The 23,007-nt window shown below is 40.1% G+C and overlaps 1 protein-coding gene across 2 annotated transcripts in view; it reads right to left on the bottom strand.

Annotated features, from left to right (window-relative positions):
* Positions 1–23,007, bottom strand: part of LOC143786355 (transient receptor potential cation channel subfamily M member 2-like) — a 1,952,850-nt gene that overhangs the window by 1,042,782 nt on the left and 887,061 nt on the right. For both annotated transcript variants that reach the window (XM_077275686.1, XM_077275685.1), the window contains one exon: positions 2,298–2,481. In XM_077275686.1, the coding sequence (XP_077131801.1) occupies positions 2,298–2,481 (184 nt within the window). The remainder of the gene's footprint in view (positions 1–2,297; positions 2,482–23,007) is intronic.

Below are 23,007 nucleotides of genomic sequence, written 5' to 3'. Positions count from 1 at the left end.
CACAAATACAGTTCTTCTTTGTTTGATGGCTTGTGACTATCCATGATCCTCTTAGTTACATTCCAGAGGTTTTCAATGAAGTTTAGTTCTGGAGATTGGGCCGTCCATGACAGGGTTTTGATGTCTCTTAATTTTTGCCAGAGCTGTATACAGTACAGACCAAAAGTTTGGACACACCTTCTCATTTAAAGATTTTTCTGTATTTTCATGACTATGAAAATTGTAAATTCACACTGAAGGCATCAAAACTATGAATTAACATGTAGAACTATGTAGAACTATAAACTTAACAAAAAAGTGTGAAACAACTGAAAATATGTCTTTTATTCTAGGTTCTTCAAAGTAGCCACCTTTTGCTTTGATGACTGCTTTGCACACTCTTGGCATCCTTTTGATGAGCTTCAAGAGGTAGTCACCGGGAATGGTTTTCACTACACAGGTGTGCCCTGTCAGGTTTAATAAGTGGGATTTCTTGCCTTATAAATAGGGTTGGGACCATCAGCTGTGTTGTGCAGAAGTCTGGTGGATACACAGCTCATAGTCCTACTGAATCGACTGTTAGAATTAGTATTATGGCAAGAAAAAAGCAGCTAAGTAAAGAAAAATGAGTGGCCATCATTACTTTAAGAAATGAAGGTCAGTCTGAAAAATTGTGAAAACTTGGAAAGTGTCCCCAAGTGCAGTTGCAAAAACCATCAAGCGCTACAAAGAAACTGGCTCACATGAGGACCGCCCCAGGATAGGAAGACCGAGAGTCACCTCTGCTTCTGAGGATAAGTTTATCCGAGTCACCAGCCTCAGAAATCACAGGTTAACAGCAGCTCAGATTAGAGACCAGGTCAATGCCACACAGAGTTCTAGCAGCAGACACATCTCTACAACAACTGTTAAGAAGAGACTTTGTGCAGCAGGCCTTCATGGTAAAATAGCTGCTAGGAAACCACTGCTAAGGACAGGCAACAAGCAGAAGAGACTTTTTTGGGCTAAAGAACACAAGGAATGGACATTAGACCAGTGGAAATCTGTGCTTTGGTCTGATGAGTCCAAATTTGAGAACTTTGGTTCCAACCACCGTGTCTTTGTGCAACGTAGAAAAGGTGAACGGATGAACTCTACATGCCTGGTTCCCACCGTGAAGCATGGAGGAGGATGTGTGATGGTGTGGGAGTGCTTTGCTGGTGACACTGTTGGGGATTTATTTAAAATTGAAGGCATACTTAACCAGCATGGCTACCACAGCATTTTGCAGAGGCATGCTATTCCATCCGGTTTGTGTTTAGTTGGACCATCAAACACACCTCTAGGCTGTGTAAGGGCTATTTGACCAAGAAGGAGAGTGGTGGGGTGCTACGCCAGATATCCTGGCCTCAACAGTCACCAGACCTGAGCCCAAGTGAGATGGTTTGGCGTGAGCTGGACCACAGAGTGAAGGAAAAAGGGCCAACAAGTGATAAGCATCTCTGGGAACTCCTTCAAGATTATTGGAAGACCATTTTCGGTGACTACCTCTTGAAGCTCATCAAAAGAATGCCCAGAGTGTGCAAAGTAGTCATCAAATCAAAAGGTGGCTACTTTGAAGAACCTAGAATATAAGACATATTTTCAGTTGTTTCACACTTTTTTGTTAAGTATATAATTCCACATGTGTTAATTCATTGTTTTGATGCCTTCAGTGTGAATGTACAATTTTCATAGTCAAAATGAGAAGGTGTGTCCAAACTTTTGGTCTGTACTGTATGTGTGTATGTATGTGTATATATATATATATATATATATATATATATATATATATATATAATTTTACAGATGATTATGAGTAAAAAATATACATAATGTAGTAAATTTTCTTAATTATTGAAGGAGTAATTTGAGTAATATAACTAAATAGGGGTGTTGCAATGTCTACATTTCTGCAACCTGACAATAAGAGTGACTGTACACTAGTGGAGGAGTGGTGGATTATGTTCTATCGTGAGCATCATGTGATTCTTCCTTGTGTGGTTTATTTGTGCAAGGGAAACGTCATACAAAGGGGTAACTGAGGGTTTTAGGCAGGACCTGAAGAGTTTGCAGCTGAACAGAAATATTTGAGAGGACTGCTGAAAATCTTCACTCTGTCTTGGCAGTGGTACATCACTATGGCACCTTGGTAAAGAAGGAAATTATATGAGATGAAAGAATATAGCAGGGAATTGATAATTTCATACTTTATATTATTTTACTATGTAAAATGAAAATGTATGAATCCTATCACTGGATTAAATAAGTGATATGTCCTAAGTAACAAAATTACTTACTTGAACATCGCAATTAGAAGATTTAATAGAAGAATGTTGGTGAAAAGCAGGTAGAGACAAAGTAAAAGAACAGTCAACCACTGAGGAAAAACAGGCTGATGGTTGGCCTTATTTGATTCAGGACACTTCTGCTTGTTTGGATCTGTCCCATTTACTGTACACTGATCAATATTAAAATTCACACCTTGAAAGGATAACAACATGAAATAATGGAAACTTTAGAAAACAACCTTACATTTTTTTTAGCATAGCCAGAAGATGCATTCCAATATATGAAGCCTTTCAAATTAAATAAAAAACATAAATGGTGATATATCTGCAATGCTGTATACTCCAAAGTTATTCAAAATATAGCATTGTGCAAAGGTTTTGGGCAGGTGTGGAAAATATGCTTCAAAGTAAGAATGGCTTCAAAAATAGAAGATATATATCATTTTTATCAATAAAATGCAAAGTAAATAAACAAAAGATAAATCTAAGTCAAATCAATATTTGGAGTGATAAATCCTTGCACCTTTTGCTTTCTTTCGAAACAGCATCAATTCTTCTGGGTAAACCTCCACACACAGTTTGAAGAGAGTCGTCAGGGAGGTACACACTACAGATCTTGTATGGTTGTAGGCTTGCACAAATCTTTCTGCTTCTTCATGCAATTCAAGACAGACTTAATGAAGTTGAGAACAGGGTTCTGTAGGAGCCATATCATCATCATGCTGGACTCCTGTTTCTTCATAGTACAGATATTTCTTAATTACATTGGCTGCATGATTGGGGATGTTGTCCTCCTGCAGAATAAATTTGGAGCCAATCAGATGTTTCCCTAAAGGTATTGCATGGTGGATAAGTATTTGCCTATATTTCTCAGCATTGAATACATAAAGAAATGGGCAATGGTGCTGTCTGTAGATGCAGTGTTTGGCCTAGTTAACTTAGTGCAGCAGATGAAAGACACATCATGTTTACTTCTCATTGAAATCATAAAATGTCCAGCAATGTCATCAGCTCAGAACTGGCAGCAACTATCGGTATCAAGCTACAACCATCTACTGTTGGGTGAAGTCTGGCTAAATGTGTTCTTCATAGAAGAGTTGTGACTAAAATTCTAAAAAATGAAACAAATGGGCAGTAAAATGAAGACAGCAGGTGCTCTGGACTGATGAGTCAAAATGTGACAAAAGGAAGTTTGTTCACTGAAGGGTAGGAGAGCGGTCCAATAAGAGTATCTGCAGACATCAGTGAAGTTTGGTGGAGGTTCATTGCAAGTTTAGAGCTGCAGTTCAGCTAATGGATTTGGAAGTTTGGTCAAGATTAATGGTGTCCTCTGTGCTGAGAAATACAGATGCATACTTTCCATCATGCAGCACCTTGAGTGAGGCATCTTATCGACTCCAAATTTTTTCTGCAAGTGGACCCCAAACATACAGCCAGAATATTCAGAATCATCAGAATATCACAGAACAATGTGTCCTTAAAGTAATGATTTGGATCTCACAGAGTCCACATCTCAGCATTATTGTGTCTGTCTCAGATTACAACATGAAGATACAGAAACACTTGCATAAACCTGTATACACAGAATTTCTGTGTGAAGTTATTCAGGATGTTTGGAACAACATCCCAGTAGATTTCCATCAAAAATTGTGTTGAAATGTACCTAACCTAGAAGAATTCATACTTTGATGCAGTTGTCAAGGCCAAGGTTTGTCAAATGAAATACTGATCTGATTTAGATTTCTCTATTGTTCACTCACTTTACATTTTGTAATTGATAAAAATAAACTTACAACACTTCTATTTTTTAAAGCATTCTTACTTTGCTGCATTGTTTCAACACCTACCTAAAATGTTTGCATTGTACTGTACATTAGTATTTTAATGTTATGAGAAAACCTCAAAGATATACAGAACATAAGGTACATAGCCATAGATCACATATTGATTTAGGCCATTATAGGCATACAATTATCCTACGTGCTTACATAGACAAAATCATTGGACATAATCGGTGAACAAAACATAAAGAACAAAGAAAATAACTGAGAACAAGAGTCCAAAAATTATAGTGAATAATAACTTTATTATGTTATATGAGACAAACCATTGCGGCAAAGGTGTGGGAACACCAGAAGAAATATCACATCACAAGGGGCATGATAATTAAGCACAATAAATGATGAAAAATTAAATTAATTAATAGGATGGAAAAAAAAGATAAAAATTAATAAAAGGTAGCAGGAAAATAGGACAAACAATGAGCCAAAATTAAGCCAATTAGCCAAAATTAAGAGAAATTAAATGAAGCTGAGCCTCTGTGCAAAATAGCAGTGGTGAAGTACAGAGGATAAAATGCTACTAAAATGGAGTAGTGCAAATAAGTAATGAATATATTGAAGAATATACAGATGGAGTGAGAGATCAGGAGAGATATATGTAAAGTGCAATCATAACCGATCCTGATAAATCACTGTGTAGCCCCGCCCACTCCACATAGCCACGCTAACTCCATACACAAAGCCCAGTATTATAAATATCTAAAATATGTATATATATTTATTTACTGTATATATATATATATATATATATATATATATATATATATATATATATATATATATATATATATATATAGGTAGAAAAAGAGGAACAGCACCAGAAAAAATACCTTAAAGCGTGCTCGCTTCTCTGACCAGCTTTCCAATGGCCTTCCAGTAAACAAAAAAGGGAAACAGCACAAAAAGATGTAAAAAAGAGGACTTTAATGTCCTGTGGCGTGGCAACGTTTCGGATGAAACAATTCTGCCTCACAACATAGCCTATGACGCTCTCGGGGTCCAGACGTGTGACTGTGCAAAATTTTGTGGCTGTAGCTGCGACGGTGCAGATGCCAATCCCGGACATACACACATACATACACACACACACACACACACACACACACACACAGACATTCAGCTTTATATATATATATATATATATATATATATATATATATATATATATATATATATATATATATATATACACACAGTACAGACCAGAAGTTTGGACACAGCTTCTCATTTAAAGATTTTTCTGTATTTTCATGACTATGAAAATTGTAAATTCACACTGAAGGCATCAAAACTATGAGTTAACACATGTGGAATTATATACTTAACAAAAAAGTGTGAAACAACTGAAATTATGACTTACTAGCTGAAGAGCCCGGCGTTGCCTGGGCATAGTAAATATCTGTGGTTAGTTATAGCACCTCACTTCTCTTATTTTCCCATCACGCCTCTCATTTTCCCCATCACATCTTTCATTTTCCCCCTCACATCTCTCATTTTCCCCCTCACTCCTCTTGTTTTCCCCCTCACTCCTCTCATTTCCCCCTAACACTTGTCATTTCGAACTCACATCTGTCATTTTCCGATCACTCCACTATTTTCCCTCACTCCTCTCATTTTGCACTCACACCTTTTCATTTTCACCTCACACCTCTCATTTTCACCTCAGTATATACATGTTTGTCATCTCCCTTATATATAGTATACACCTGTATGTCATCTCCTGTATATAGTATATACCTGTATGTCATCTCCCCTGTATATAGTATATACCTGCTGTGTCATCTCCCCTGTATATAGTATATACCTGTATGTCATCTCCTCCTATATATAGTATATACCTGTATGTAATCTCCTCCTGTATATAGTATATACCTGTGTGTCATCTCACCTATATATAGTATATATCTGTGTGTCATCTCCTCCTGTATATAGCATATACCTGTATGTCATCTCCTCCTATACATAGCATATACCTGTATCTCATCTCCTCCTGTATATACTATATACCTGTAGGTAATCTGCTCCTGTATATAGTATATACCTGTGTGTCATCTCCTCCTGTATATAGTATGTACCTGTATGTCATCTCCTCCTGTATGTAGTATGTACCTGTATGTCATCTCCTCCTCTATATAGTATATACCTGTGTGTCATCTCTCCTGTATATAGTATATATCTGTGTGTCATCTCCTCCTGTATATAGTATATACCTGTGTGTCATCTCCCCTGTAAATAGTATATATCTGTATGTCATCTCCTCCTGTATTAGACCTCGTTCACACGTTATTTGGTCAGTATTTTTACCTCAGTATTTGTAAGCTATACTGGCAGCCTGATAAATCCCCAGCCAACAGTAAGCCCACCCCCTGGCAGTATATATTAGCTCACACATACACATAATAGACAGGTCATGTGACTGACAGCTGCCGGATTCCTATATGGTACATTTGTTGCTCTTGTAGTTTGTCTGCTTATTAATCAGATTTTTATTTTTGAAGGATAATACCAGACTTGTGTGTGTTTTAGGGCGAGTTTCGTGTGTCAAGTTGTGTGTGTTGAGTTGCGTGTGGCGACATGCGTGTAGCAACTTTTTGTGTGTCGAGTTGCATGTGACCGGTTAGTGTAGCAAGTTGTGTGCAGCAAGTTTTGCGCATGGCGAGTTTTGCGCGTGGCGAGTTTTATGTGTGGTGCCTTTTGAGTATGTGCAAGTTTTGTGTGAGGCAACTTTTGCATGTGTTGCAACTTTTGTGCATGTGGAAATTTTTCCGCGTGTGCAAGTTTTGCGTGTGGCGAGTTTTCCATGAGGTGAGTTTTGCACGTGTGGCGAGTTTTGCATGTGGAGAGTTTTGCGTGTGGCGAATTTTGAGCGGCGACTTTTGTGTTTCGACTTTTATGTGGCGAGGTTGGTGTATGTGTGGTGAAATGTGCGCTGAGGGTGGTATATGTGTTCGAGCACGTGGTAGTGTGTGGCGCATTTTGTGTGTGTGTTCATATCCCCATGGTGGTGTGGTGATTATCCCATGTCGGGGCCCCACCTTAGCAACAGTACAGTATATACTCTTTGGCGCCATCGCTCTCATTCTTTAAGTCCCCCTTGTTCACATCTGGCAGCTGTTAATTTGCCTCCAACACTTTTCCTTTCATTTTTTCCCCATTATGTAGATAGGGGCTAAATTGTTTGGTGAATTGGAAAGCACGGGGTTAAAATTTCACCTCACAACATAGCGTTGACACTCTCGGGGTCCAGACGTGTGACTGTGCAAAATATTGAGCCTGTAGCTGCGACGCCTCCAACACTTTTCCTTTCTCTTTTTCCCCATTATGTAGATAGGGGCAAAATTGCTTGGTGAATTGGAAAGCGCGGGGTTAAAATTTCACCTCACAACATAGCCTATGACGCTCTCGGGGTCCAGACGTGTGACTGTGCAAAATTTTGTGGCTGTAGCTGCGACGGTTCAGATGCCAATCCCGGACATACACACACACATACACACATTCAGCTTTATATATTAGATGTTCTAGGCTCTTCAAAGTAGCCACCTTTTACGTTCATGACTGCTTTGCGCACTCTTGGCATTCTCTTGATGAGCTTCAAGAGGTAGTCATCGGGAATGGTCTTCCAACAATCTTTAAGGAGTTCCCAGAGATGCTTAGCTTAGCACTTGTTGGCCCTTTTGCCTTCACTCTACGGTCCAGCTCACCCAAACCATCTCGATTGGGTTCAGGTCTGGTGACTGTGGTGGCCGGGTCATCTGGCGTAGCACCCCATCACTCTCCTTCTTGGTCAAATAGCCCCTACACAGCCTGGAGGTGTGTTTGGGGTCATTGTCCTGTTGAAAAGTAAATGATGGTCCAACTAAAGCAAACCGGATGGAATAGCATGCCACTGCAAGATGCTGTGGTAGCCATGCTGGTTCTGTATGCCTTCAATTTTGAATAAATCTCCAACAGTGTCACCAGCAAAGCACCCCCACACCATCACACCTCCTCCTCCATACTTCACGGTGGGAACCAGGCATGTAGAGTCCATCCGTTCACCTTTTCTACGTTGCACAAAGACACGGTGGTTGGAACCAAAGTTCTCAAATTTGGACTCATCAGACCAAAGCACAGATTTCCACTGGTCTAATGTCCATTCCTTGTGTTCTTTAGCCTGGTGACTTGGATAAACTTATCCTCAGAAGTAGAGGTGACTCTTGGTCTTCCTTTCCTGGGGTGGTCCTCATGTGAGCCAGTTTCTTTGTAGCGCTTGATGGTTTTTGCCACTGCACTTGGGGACACTTTCAAAGTTTTCCAAGTTTTCCCAATTTTTCGGACTGACCGACCTTCATTTCTTAAAGTAATGATGGACACTCATTTTTCTTTACTTAGCTGCTTTTTTCTTGCCATATTACAAATTTTAACAGTCTATTCAGCAGGACTATCAGCTGTGTATCCACCAGACTTCTGCACAATACAACTGATGATCCCAACCCCATTTATAAGGCAAGAAATCCCACTTATTAAACCTGACAGGGCACACCTGTGTAGTGAAAACCATTCCCGGTGACTACCTCTTGAAGCTCATCAAAAGGATGCCAAGAGTGTGCAAAGCAGTCATCAAAGCAAAAGGTGGCTACTTTGAAGAACCTAGAATAAAATACATAACTTCAGCTGTTTCACACTTTTTTGCTAAGTATATAATTCCACATGTGTTAATTCATAGTTTTGATGCCTTCAGTGTGAATGTACAATTTTCATAGTCATGAAAATACAGAAAAATCTTTAGATGAGAAGGTGTGTCCAAACTTTTGGTCTGTACTGTATATATATATATATATATATATATATATATATATATATATATATATATATATATATATATACACACATCTCTGGCAAAACTTATGAGACCACGGTAAAATTTAAAATTTTCAGTTTGTCTGATTTTTCTCTTTATAGGTATATTTTTGAGTAAAATGTATATTGTTCCTTTATTCTATAAACTACTGACAACATGTCTCCGAAGTTCCAAGCAATACATTTTGTATTTATTTCCTGAAAATGAGAAATGGTCAAAATAACAAAAAATGCATTGCTTGCAGACCTCAAATAATGGCAATAAACAAGTTCATAATCATTTAGAAACAGCAATACTAATGTTTTAACTTAGGAAGAGTTCAAACATCAATATTTTGTGGAATAACCATGATTTTTAATCACAGCTTTCATGCATCTTGGCATGCTTTCCACCAGTCTGTCACACTGCTTTTAGGTGACCTTATGCCACTCCTGGTACAAAAATGTAAGCAGTTCTTTGTTTTATGGCTTGTGACTAGTGTTGAGCATTCCGATACTGCAAATATTGGGTATCGGCCGATATTCGCTGTATCGGAATTCCGATACCGAGTTCCGATATTTTTGTGATATCGGAAATCGGAATCGGAAGTTCCTATAAGTTCCCAGGCGTGTGCAGTGTGTATGGTTCCCAGGGTCTGGAGGAGAGGAGACTCTCCTTCAGGCCCTGGGATCCATATTCATGTAAAAATAAAAGAATAAAAATAAAAAATATGGAAATACTCACCCCTCCGACGGACCCTGGACCTCAGCCGTGCAACCGGCAGCCTCCGTTCCTAAGAATGCAGTGAGTGTAGGACCTGCGATGATTTCGCGGTCTTGTGATTGGTCGTGTGACCGCTCATGTGACTGTGATGTCATCGAAGGTCCTTCACTCACTGCATTCTTAGGAACGGAGGCAGACGCTTGCACCGGTGAGAGCCAGGGTCCGTCGGAGGGGTGAGTATATCCATATTTTTTATTTTTATTCTTTATTTTTTACATGAATATGGATCCCAGGGCCTGAAGGAGAGTTTTCTCTCCTACAGACCCTGGGAACCATCCAGGATAGCTTCCGATATTTGTGTCCCATTGACTTGTATTGGTATCTGGTATCGGGTATCGGTATCGGCGATATCCGATATTTTTTGGATATCGGCCGATCCAATCCGATACCGATACTTTTGAATATCGGAAGGTATCGCTCAACACTACTTGTGACTATCCTTCATCCTCTTGATTACATTCCAGAGGTTTTCAATGGGGTTCAGGTCTGGAGATTGGGCTAGCCATGACAGGGATTTGGTGTGGTGGTCCTTCATCCACAACTTAATTGACATAGCTGTGCGGCATGGCACATTGTCCTGCTGGAAAACAGTCATCAGAGTTGAGAAACATTGCCTGAGCAGAAGGAATCAATTGTTTTTCCAGGATAACCTTGTATGTGGCTTGATTTATACGTCCTTAACAAAGAACAACCTGCCAAATTCCAGCCTTGCTGAAGCATCCCCAGATCATCACCGATCCTACACCAAATTTGACAGTGGGTGTAAGACACTGTGGCTTGTATGCCTCTCCAAGTCTCCATCTAACCATTAGATGACCAGGTGATGATCTGGGAATGCGTCAGCAAGGTTGGAATTGGGCAGGTTAATCTTTGCGAAGGATGTATGAATCAAGCCGGCATGAACTCAAATGAACTCTTGAGTGTGGGAAAGTGCCAGCTGATTTTCCCACGTTGAAGAGTTCATCTGAGTTCATGCTGGCAGAGAAGAATAAAGATGGCAAAACTGTGTTGTCTTTCATTTAATTAAAATACTTTATTCTGCACGTGGTGTGTGTTTATTTAACCCTTTACAAACTTTAGGATTAGTAATGGATAGGTGTTTTATTGACAGCTCTCCATTACTAATGGGCTTAATGTCACTTTACAATACAAAGATGACTTTGACCCCTCATTACCCCATATGCCATCACTACAGGGCAGTGGGAAGACAGAGGCTAAGTGCCAGAATTGGCACATCTTACAGATGAGCCTTTTCTGGGGTGGCTGGGGGCAGATGTTTTTAGCCGGGAGGAGGCAATAACCATGGTCCCTCTCTAGGCTATTAATATCTTTCCCAGTCACTGGCTTTTCCTCTCTGGTGCAGACAATTGCGCAGGAATTCACGGCAGTTTTTTCCATGAATACATTCTTTTAGTAAATACTTACAGATCCCAAATTTTACACACACACACAGTATTAACAGTATTAGACACTGATATCTATAAATCTAACTGTTCTGCAATGGTTTACTGTATGTAAACCATGTCTCCTATCCTATCGGCTTCTGCAGTTATTTCACAGAAGCCGAAAAATGAATTACCGGCTCTTCTGCGATCTATCTATCTCTTGACCAGAGCAACAACTGGAGTAGTGTGTGTGGCCTTCACGTGCCTGTATGACCTCCCTACAATGCCTGATGAGGCGGTGGATGGTCTCTTGAGGGATCTCCTCCCAGACCAGGACTAAAGCATCCGCCAACTGCTTTATATTTCTCTATGAAATATAACGATATATATGTGTGTCACTGATATATATATATATATATATCTATACTATGTGTATATTTTGATTCTATCTATTCAAGTGTAAGCTGTCAGTGTGATTTTACTGTACACTGCACTGAACTGCCCTGCCGGGTTTTCAAAGGACACTGGCGCATATTTCTCGCAAGTCACACTGATGGTCCGTGTGGTGTGTGATTTTTCCTCGCACCCATAGACTTGCATTGGCGAGTCTCAGGCGATATACGGTGCAAATTGCAGCATGCCACGATTTGACTCGCACGTATAATAAGGCCAAAAAGAAAGTGGTGATGTGAGCTGCCCCATAGATTAACATTGGTCCGAGTGCTATACGATTTTTTCTCCAATAGCACTCGTCCGTATTCCTCTCTAGTGTGACTCCAGCCTAAAAAGAAAAATCAGACGGAGCGTCTCCACAAGATAAATAGACTTGCTGCGGTCTATAAAGACGTGCCGCATGTTCAATTATGCAGGGCCGCCGATGCGGCCCTCCACGCATGGTGGAGATGGGATTTCATAAAATCCCCTCCACTATGCTGTAATATCTGGATGTGGCAGATTGGATGCTGCAGCTGTACACAGCATCCAATCCGCAGCAAAAACTCAATCAATACGCCCTGTGGAAACATACCCTAAGAGAAAAGCTTTATTACGCCCCAATGAGCAAGACTTACAGAAATGAGTACAGAAATAGAAGAAAGGGAGGCAAGAGCTGCTTCCTCAAGGGTCACTGAAATGTCTCAGCAGAGAGAAGCAAGACTTGCAGACAAGAGAAAAAGAGTTGCTCCCTCAAGTGCCACTGAAATGTCTCAGCAGAGAGAAGCAAGACTAGCAGACAAGAGAAAAAGAGCTGCTTCATCAAGGGCCACTGAAACATGTCAGCAGAGAGAAGCAAGACTTGCAGACATGAGAATCGCAACTGCTTCCACTTGGACACAGGAAAAAGTTGGAAATTTGAAATACTCTGCCTTTTGCTACCACTCAGACATCAATACTCAGGATAATCCAATAGCTAACATTGGAAAAATGGATGTTGTCTGCATGTACTGCAATGCCCTGAAATGGAAAGATGAGCCGTCAGGCTTATGCTGTGCAAATGACAACATAAAACTGCTTCCTGTCCTCTCATCACCATATCCCCTGAAGTCTCTGATGACAGGCACCACTACAATATCAAACAGTTACTTGGATAACATCAAGAAGTACAACTCCTGCTTCCAAATGACATCATTTGGTTCAAAAAGATAAGTTTTTTTCAACTGGATTTATACCCACGTTCAAAGTTCAAGGACAGATTTACCACTCAATTGGCTCACTGCTTCCATTACAAGGAAAATATCCTCAATTTCTTCAACTCTACTTCATGGGAAATGTAGAAGCAGAGGCTCAGAAGATATTGTCACTAACTTGCAGCAGTTCCTTCACTTAAACAATCCATATGTTCAACTTTTCAAGACTGCACTTGAATGCATGCCAAGTGACGATTACAAAGTTTTAATCAGAGCTGACAAAACACCACAAGGTGAGCATCAGCAGCGTTTCAATACCCCCACATTTGATGAGGTAGCTATTTTGATTGTGGGTAAAGAATTTCACAGCCGTGACATTGTGCTTCAGAAAAGGAACAATGGTTTGCAACAGGTGGCAGAAACTCACAGGTCCTATGATGCACTGCAATATCCAATCATCTTTTGGCAGGGACAGGATGGCTATCACTTTGAAATACCTCAGACAAATCCTGCAACAGGCAACCCCTCAGGAAAAAAGTGTCGGCCACAGACTTCTATGCCTATAGGATCATGACAAGAGTTGACGAGGAAAATTGCATCCTCAAATGCAGACATCTCTTCCACCAATTCATCATTGACATGTATGCAAAAATTGAGAGGGAACGTCTTCTGTATATCTGACTAAATCAAAAGAAGCTCAAAGCTGAGGAATACATTCTCCTTAGAGATGCTGTGGCAGATGATGTTTATTATAACTAACTACACAGTTAGTTACTATGCCAGGGCAACGCCGGGCTCTTCAGCTAGTAATCATACAAATGGAATTACTATAATCATATAGCTAAAACTCCAGAGATACCTTTAAATATGTGCAGCGTGTCCCCTTGGATGTATCCACCCAGACGCGCATTTCGGCGTCAGCTTTCGTCAGGGGGTGGTAACATCCAGATGAAGGGGTGTATAAGAAGAGAAGGATGCACTTGCACTTTACATATATCTCTCCTGATCTCTCACTCCATCTGTATATTCTTCAATATACTCATTACTTATTTGCACTACTCCATTTTAGTAGCATTTTATCCTCTCTACTTCACCGCTGCTATTTTGCACAGAGGCACAGCTTCATTTCATTTCTCTTAATTTTGGCTCATTGTTTGCCCTATGTTGCTGCTACCTTTTATTAATTAATATATTTTTTCCATTCTATTAATTAATTTATTTTTTCATCATTTATTGTGCATAATTTTCATGCCCATTGTGATGTGTCCTATTTCTTCTGGCGTTCCCTCACCTTTGCCACAATGGTTTGTCTCGTCCATATAACATAATAAAGTTATTATTCACTATAATTTTTGGACTCTTGTTCTCTGTTCTTTTCTTCATTCTTTATATTAGTATTTTAAGCCAAAGAATAACTAGTCTCGATCATTTTTGTAACTTGATGATTTTTTTAAATTCTTGCTATTTTGTTCTTTCCTCCCATGGTTACAAGAGCCATGACATAGATGGAGAATTCCCATTCATATAGCTGTATGAGGGCTTGTTTCATGTAGAGAGTTGTGATATTGAATGACTCTAAATACATTCACTTTACCATATAACATACTGAAAATAAAAAAAAATCCTGTGGAGTGAAATGGTGAACAAAAAAATGCAATTCCGCCAATTTTGGGGGGTTGTTTGCTTCTACAGTGTTCATTTTCTAGAATTAATAAATATGATTCTCATTGTCAGTATTATTATAACAATAACAAACTTATAAAGTTTTTGGATTATAATTTACTGGATAAAACAATTAGAACCTTAAAAAAAATTCAGAAATGTTTTAAAAAGTTCAGTTTGTGTTGACAGTTTCTGAGATCGATAACTTTTAACTATTTTTACATTGATAGATTTATGCATGGACTGGCTTTTGCATGCTGAGCTCTAGCTATTAATATCATTTTGGGGAACATACAATATCCTGATTGCTTTTAATTGCATTTCTCCTTAGAATCAGGCCGGCGTCACACATTTACGGACATATGAGCGCAGAAAATACGTCCGTAAAATACGCATTACACATGGTCCAATGAATCTCTATGGGGCTGCTCCTATCAGCCGTATATTACGCATCCGTATTATACGGTCTTGTACGGCCGTAGAAAATTGCAGCATGCTGTGTTTGTCGGCGTATTGCGCAAAAAATACGCCAATGAAAGTCTATGGGGGTGAGAAAAATACGGATTACACACGGACCAGCAGTGTGACTTGCGAGAAATACGCAGCAGTGTTCTATAGAAATGCCGGTAATTCAATTGCTGGCTTTTCCTCTCTCCTTCACAAACCCAACATGATATGAGACATGGTTTACATACAGTAAACCATCTCATATCCCTTTTTTTTTGCATATTCCACACTACTAATGTTAGTAGTGTGTATGTTCAAAATTTGGGCGCTGTAGCTTGAAAAATAAAGGGTTAAATCGCGTAAAAAAATTGGCGTGGGCTCCCGCGCAATTTTCTCCGCCAGATTGGTAAAGCCAGTGACTGAGAGCAGATATTAATAGCCTACAGAGGGTCCATGGTTATTGCCCCCCCCCCCCCCCCGGCTAAAAACATCTGCCCCCATCCACCCCAGAAAAGGCACATCTGGAAGATGCGCCTATTCTGGCACTTGGCCACTCTCTTCCCACTCCCTTGTAGTGGTGGGATATGGGGTAATGAAGGGTTAATGTCACCTTGCTATTGTAAGGTGACATTAAGCCAGGTTAATAATAGAGAGGCGTCAATTATTACACCTCTCCATTATTAATCCAATAGTACGAAATGGTTAATAAAACACACACACACATTATTACAAAGTACTTAAATGAAATAAAGACACAGGGTGTTTTAATTTTTTATTATTCTCTTAATCCAGCTGAAGACCCTCGTTCTGTAAAAAAGGAAAAATGTCCTGTAGTTAGTTCCCACGCTAGAGTTCATATGAGGACATCCAGCAGAGGGCGCATCACCGCAACTCGAGGTAACTAAAGGACATTCCCCTGCACTCCATTCATTCCCCGTCTATTTACAACCAGGAGCACAGCTGCTTTAGCACAGCTCCTGGGTGTAAAATGATTTAACCCCTTCAGATGGATTTACATCGGGGGGACTGCCAGAACGACGGAAGGTATGGGATATTGTTGATTTTTTATTTTTCCTTTTTTACAGAAAGAGGGTCTTCAGGTGGATTAAGAGAATAATAAAATATTACAACACCCTGTGTCTTTATTTCATTAAAGTACTTTGTAATAATGTGTGTGTGTTTTATTAACCATTTTGTACTATTGGATTAATAATGGATAGGTGACATAATTGATGCCTCTCCATTATTAATCTGGCTTAATGTCACCTTACAATAGCAAGGTGACATTAACTCTTCATTACCCATATCCCACCGCTACACGGGAGTGGGAAGAGAGTGGCCAAGTGCCAGAATAGGCGCATCTTCCAGATGTGCCTTTTCTGGGGTGGCTGGGGGCAGATGTTTTTAGCTGGGGGGGCCAATAACCATGGACCCTCTCTAGACTATTAATATCTGCCCTCAGTCACTGGCTTTACCACTCTGGTGGAGAAAATTGCGCGGGATCCCATGCCAATTTTTTCCGTGATTTAACCCTTTATTTTTCAAGCTACAGCGCCCAAATTTTGAACATACACACTACTAACATTAGTAGTGAGGAATATGCAAAAAAAAAGGGATATGAGATGGTTTTCTGTATGTAAACCATGTCTCATATCCTGTTGGGTTTGTGAAGGAGATAGCAAAAGCCGGCAATTGAATTACCGGCTTTTGTGCTATCTCGCGCTGAATTAAATATAAATACAGTATGTATATATATATATATATATATGTGTGTCTCAATGACATATATATATATTGTAAGAATCATGTCGGTCTGGTAGTCGGGGGCAGGTATATCTCGCCCAGGTATTTGTCCTATGTGAATTAGACCGCTCAGTATCTTCAGGATAATGATGGGTTAATGAGTGCGGGAATAAAGGATGACCAGCTGGGGGTTTCAGGTGTCAGCCTGGGGCACACAGATTGCCTGTCTGTTTGAGACAAACGTGAGTGAGAGCTGTGCTCAAGGACTATGTGTTGTTAGCTGGGTGGGAGAAGCCCCCCCAGTTGTTAGATAGCAGCATATTTGTTTAGTTAGTGCCGGACAGGCTAGGATTTATTTTTATGCTTTGATTTATCTATGTTGCTTTCACGTTAATAAATCTGACCTGAAGTCAGTCTGCTAAGAAACCTGCTGTCGCCTCAGAATTCAATGCACAAACCACGTGACCTTTGACCCCAGCAAAGGCGATCCCGGAGTGTTGTGTTTTGTCACAATATATATATATATATATATATATATATATATATACATACACATATATATACTGTATATATGTATTAACGAACATTTGAGCCCATAAATCCATTAGATGTCGGTTTTGCAAGCCTGCGAGAAAATATCGCAGTATGGATGCCATACGGATTACATACGGAGGATGCCATGCGCAAAATACGCTGACACACCCTGCCTACGGATGACATGCAGATCACTATTTTGGGGAACATTACTGCGTATTACGGCCTTATTAAGGCCGTAAAAAATGGACCGTATTGTCTTATGCCTAGTGTGACGCCGGCCTTACAGTTACTGAAAATGTTGTTTTTTTTTTTCTTTCAGGTGCTCTACTCATGGTTTACATAATTTTAGATTTTGATAGGATGTACTTTTATGGATACAACTAAATGAAATATGTATATTTTTAAAAATTTAACATCTACCCAATATGGGGCGGGCTGAGCTCTTAAGCCCACTCAATATAGCATGCCCCGTCAGGGGAACTTGACTTCCGATGAAGCCCTATTTGGAGGGCGATACGCGCTGGGTTGTGTCGCTTGGTCCGTGTTAGCCTGCACACGGGGACTGTGTCCCTGCTTACTCCCCTGGGTAATATTATATATCTCTTACTCTAGTCATGGGTGACTTTATCTGCTTATACAGGTCCTTCTCAAAAAATTAGCATATAGTGTAAAATTTCATTATTTACCATAATGTAATGATTACAATTAAACTTTCATATATTATAGATTCATTATCCACCAACTGAAATTTGTCAGGTCTTTTATTGTTTTAATACTGATGATTTTGGCATACAACTCCTGATAACCCAAAAAACCTGTCTCAATAAATTAGCATATCAAGAAAAGGTTCTCTAAACGACCTATTACCCTAATCTTCTGAATCAACTAATTAACTCTAAACACATGCAAAAGATACCTGAGGCTTTTAAAAACTCCCTGCCTGGTTCATTACTCAAAACCCCCATCATGGGTAAGACTAGCGACCTGACAGATGTCAAGAAGGCCATCATTGACACCCTCAAGCAAGAGGGTAAGACCCAGAAAGAAATTTCTCAACAAATAGGCTGTTCCCAGAGTGCTGTATCAAGGCACCTCAATGGTAAGTCTGTTGGAAGGCAAAAATGTGGCAGAAAACGCTGTACAATGAGAAGAGGTGACCGGACCCTGAGGAAGATTGTGGAGAAGGACCGATTCCAGACCTTGGGGAACCTGAGGAAGCAGTGAACTGAGTCTGGTGTGGAAACATCCAGAGCCACCGTGCACAGGCGTGTGCAGGAAATGGGCTACAGGTGCCGCATTCCCCAGGTAAAGCCACTTTTGAACCATAAACAGCGGCAGAAGCGCCTGACCTGGGCTACAGAGAAGCAGCACTGGACTGTTGCTAAGTGGTCCCAAGTACTTTTTTCTGATGAAAGCAAATTTTGCATGTCATTCGGAAATCAAGGTGCCAGAGTCTGGAGGAAGACTGGGGAGAAGGAAATGCCAAAATGCCTGAAGTCCAGTGTCAAGTACCCACAGTCAGTGATGGTGTGGGGTGCCATGTCAGCTGCTGGTGTTGGTCCACTGTGTTTCATCAAGGGCAGGGTCAATGCAGCTAGCTATCAGGAGATTTTGGAGCACTTCATGCTTCCATCGGCTGAAATGCTTTATGGAGATGAAGATTTCATTTTTCAGCACGACCTGGCACCTGCTCACAGTGCCAAAACCACTGGTAAATGGTTTACTGACCATGGTATTACTGTGCTCAATTGGCCTGCCAACTCTCCTGACCTGAACCCCATAGAGAATCTGTGGGATATTGTGAAGAGAAAGTTGAGAGACGCAAGACCCAACACTCTGGATGAGCTTAAGGCCGCTATTGAAGCATCCTGGGCCTCCATAACATCTCAGCAGTGTCACAGGCTGATTGCCTCCATGTCACGCCGCATTGAAGCAGTCATTTCTGCAAAAGGATTCCCGACCAAGTATTGAGTGCATAACTGAACATTATTATTTGATGGTTTTTTTGTTTGGTATTAAAAAACACTTTTATTTGATTGGACGGGTGAAATATGCTAATTTATTGAGACAGGTTTTTTGGGTTATCAGGAGTTGTATGCCAAAATCATCAGTATTAAAACAATAAAAGACCTGACAAATTTCAGTTGGTGGATAATGAATCTATAATATATGAAAGTTTAATTGTAATCATTACATTATGGTAAATAATGAAATTTTACACTATATGCTAATTTTTTGAGAAGGACCTGTACACTGCGCATTTCTTGCGGTGATTCATCTTTGCAGTGCACTTTCCACCGTTTATGCCCAGGTGGCTCATTATTGAGGGCTGCAGTCAGGGCTATTCTCTGCCTCGGTTGGATATCTCACCATTGTATTTATGGCTGGGGGCGATCTATAGGTGCTAAGGCCATAAATACACATTTTGGCCTTTAGTCCCATAAGCCAGGGGGTAGGTATATATCAGTGTTGTTGTGCAGGCTTGCTTTTGTTTATTTAAATATTCCAAATATTATATGTTACCATCTGTATATGGACCAAGTTTTCTTGTGTATTGTTTTTAATTATGTTTTAATATTTTCTGTGTGGTGTGCCAATAAATTCTTGTTTCTACATTTGCTTCATTATTGTTTATATGTCCGTGGTGTGCATAGTATAGTGGCTTTCTTTTTCTTTTGTCTCTAAATCCGCAACAAAAACGCATAAAATCTGCATAAAAAATGCACAGATTTTGACCTGCGTTTTCTGCCAAGAGATGCAGAATCCGCACAGGAAATTCCACAGGCAAATCCGCAACGTGTGCACATAGCATTACAGGGCAAATGTTAGGCCATGTGCACACGTTCAGTATTTTTCGCGTTTTTTCGCTATAAAAACGTGATAAAAACGCAAAAAAAACGCTAACATATGCCTCCCATTATTTTCAGTGTATTCCGCATTTTTTGTGCAAATGTAGTCTTTTTTTCCGCGAAAAAATCGCATCGCGGAAAAAAAAGCAACATGTTCATTAAAATGCGGAATTGCGGGGATTCCGCACACCTAGGAGTGCATTGATCTGCTTACTTCCCGCACGGGGCTGTGCACACCATGCGGGAAGTAAGCAGATTATGTGCAGTTGGTACCCAGGGTGGAGGAGAGGAGACTCTCCTCCACGGACTGGGCACCATATAATTGGTAAAAAAAAAAAGAATTAAAATAAAAAATAGTCCTATACTCACCTTCGATGTCTTCCCGCCTCTCCGCTGCATGCTGCCGCTTCGGTTTCTAAAGCTGGTGTGCGGTGAAGGACCTGCGATGACGTCACTGTCTTGTGATTGGTCGAGACCGGTCATGTGACCGCTCACGTGACCGCGACATCATGGAAGGTCCTGAACCACAACAGCATCTATAGGAACGGATGCCTGCAGGTGAGTATAACCATTTTTTTTTATTTTTTTTTATTATTTTTAAACATTCTATCTTTTACTATAGATGCTGCATAGACTGCATCTATAGTAAAAAGTTGGTCACACTTGTCAAACGCTATGTTTGACAAGTGTGACCAACCTGTCAGTCAGTTTTCCAAGCGATGCTACAGATCGCTTGGAAAACTTTAGCATTCTGCAAGCTAATTACGCTTGCAGAATGCTAAAAAAATGTGAAAAAAACGGAAAAAAAAAAACCGCAAAAAAAAAAAAAATGCTGATTTCTTGCAGAAAATTTCCGGTTTTCTTCAGGAAATTTCTGCAAGAAATCCGGACGTGTGCACATACCCTTACTGACAATGGTCAGTCAACCTTGAAGGGTCCCTTATTGAGTAAACAAAGGAACCCAAACTGGTTGTAAGCTACTCATGTATTGTGTCTAGTTAGTAACCAAAAAATCTTAGTGGGCATCGACAAGGTCAATAAACCCATTAGAGGTGGCAACTTGGATCGGTTGATCCTTTCGGAGACAAACAAGGTGGATATTCCTCCTTGACACCACCTCACCATCTGGACTGAATGAGCAGCTAAATTTTGGCTGCTTTTTATAATACATTTCCTGTGGTAACTACCCTTTTTAATGACACACCTATCTGTCACTGTTAAGTCTTAACTGCTTTTAACCTGTGCGTCACGTACTTATTACATGTTACATGGAAATTGTTTCTGCTCTTGTATCTGACCTCCTATTTTCCTTTATGGGTTGTGTTGTAAACACCCCTCCCCCGCTTGTCATTCACTGTCCTTTATTATGGATTATAGAACACTGTTCCACAGCCAAATTGGTTCAGAGACGAAAACAGATGATAATTTGGTTTAGCAGAAAATGAACATGATGCTTAAATTAGCTGACTGGCTCTGATTTTCAAGATCCAAAGAAGGTTGTAATTATTTTCATGACACCTTTCATGCAGGCTTATAGAAAAGTTGCATCTTTATTATTTCATCATCATTATTGCATTGTTAGAAGCTGGTCTATTATATAATCTATTTAGTCTACTGAGCCTTCAGTATTCTATCATGAAGGGTGACAAATCAAATTCGACAGTTACATCACCTACTTTTATAAATGCTCTCTGTGCAAGGTATAAAGTTTAGGATTTCTTAGCATATTGACATGTTTCCATATGTTTTTTTCAGATATGCCTCTTTCTTGTATTAACAAAACGGATATTTTTTTTCTACAAGTCACTTTTGAGTCACAAAGGCAAAACTTGACTACCATGATAAAGAAAGCCTACAGCCTGTGTTTTGGCTGCAGAATAGAAGAGCAAGACAAAAGTTGGGCTCCACACACATGCTGCAATACTGTAGATGTGCATCAGTGGTTGCTTGGGAAGAGGCAGTGTGTGCCACAAGTGATGCATTTGCACTATAATATTAATGATAGGAATGTAATGTGGATACTTTTCATGGTATGGCCTATACATATAGAGTGGTGCTATGTTATATGTGTAATGACTCGGGATTGAATCCAGGGGCCCTGTGCTTTTCTGTAAGCGTCTCTATACACCAAGCACAGCAGGTTCTGTCTCTGTCTGGGTGATGACTACCTTTTGCTTTTGTGCATTCCTTTCGGAGAGCAGGGGTTTTTCATTTGTTATCTAGCCTGTTCTATCACACTGCAGGTGCTATAATAATAATAATAGTAATAATGATATTCTCTTTATATAGCGCCAACACATTCCGCAGCGCTTTACAGACATTATCATCGCTTTGTCTATCCAGATTCCCTATCAGTATGTCTTTGGAATGTGGGAGGAAACCGGAGTACCTGGAGGAAACCCACACAAACACAGGGAGAACATACAAACTCCTTGCAGATGTTGCCCTTGATGGGTTTTGAACCCAGGACTCCAACGTTGCAAGACCTAACCACTGAACCACCATGCTAACCTTTCCCTTGCACGTCTTCTCTACTGCTGACAGTCTTTAGTGGATTCTGGTTTGAGTATCTAGTCCACTCAGATAAGTGCACTGCTAGGGTTTTTTCCTTATGCTGCACTCTCCCTCAGTTCCTAAGGAGGTACGAGATACACTTGAAGGCCTTTCAGGGAGCCAGGTCCGAGTGGTCATCCTAAGTTATATCTTCAGGGGATACTTTAGTCTGTACAGGAATTGGATGGGGTTTGAGCAGTTTTCTTATAGTTATTTCCTTTCAACCCATGTTTACTAACATGTGCATAACATTATCAACAGCCCATCCCATTTTTGTGTGTGCTGAGACATTTCTATGAATGCTATGAACGCTTTAGACACACAGCTACAGTACCTATCCTTGGAGGCGGGGCTATTAAAAAACAACAGCAACTGACACTCTCCACATTGCTGGGGGCTTGGTACTTCCAAAGTATCCACCTGAACCTAAGGTAAAATTGCAAGATTGATTCCTTGGGGACCAAAGTAAGTTTTC

The sequence above is a fragment of the Ranitomeya variabilis genome, chromosome 7 (genome assembly GCF_051348905.1).
Source record: "Ranitomeya variabilis isolate aRanVar5 chromosome 7, aRanVar5.hap1, whole genome shotgun sequence".
NCBI lineage: Eukaryota > Metazoa > Chordata > Amphibia > Anura > Dendrobatidae > Ranitomeya > Ranitomeya variabilis.
Note: the sequence above shows the minus strand (reverse complement) of the source record. Positions and strands in the feature narration are given on the sequence as shown.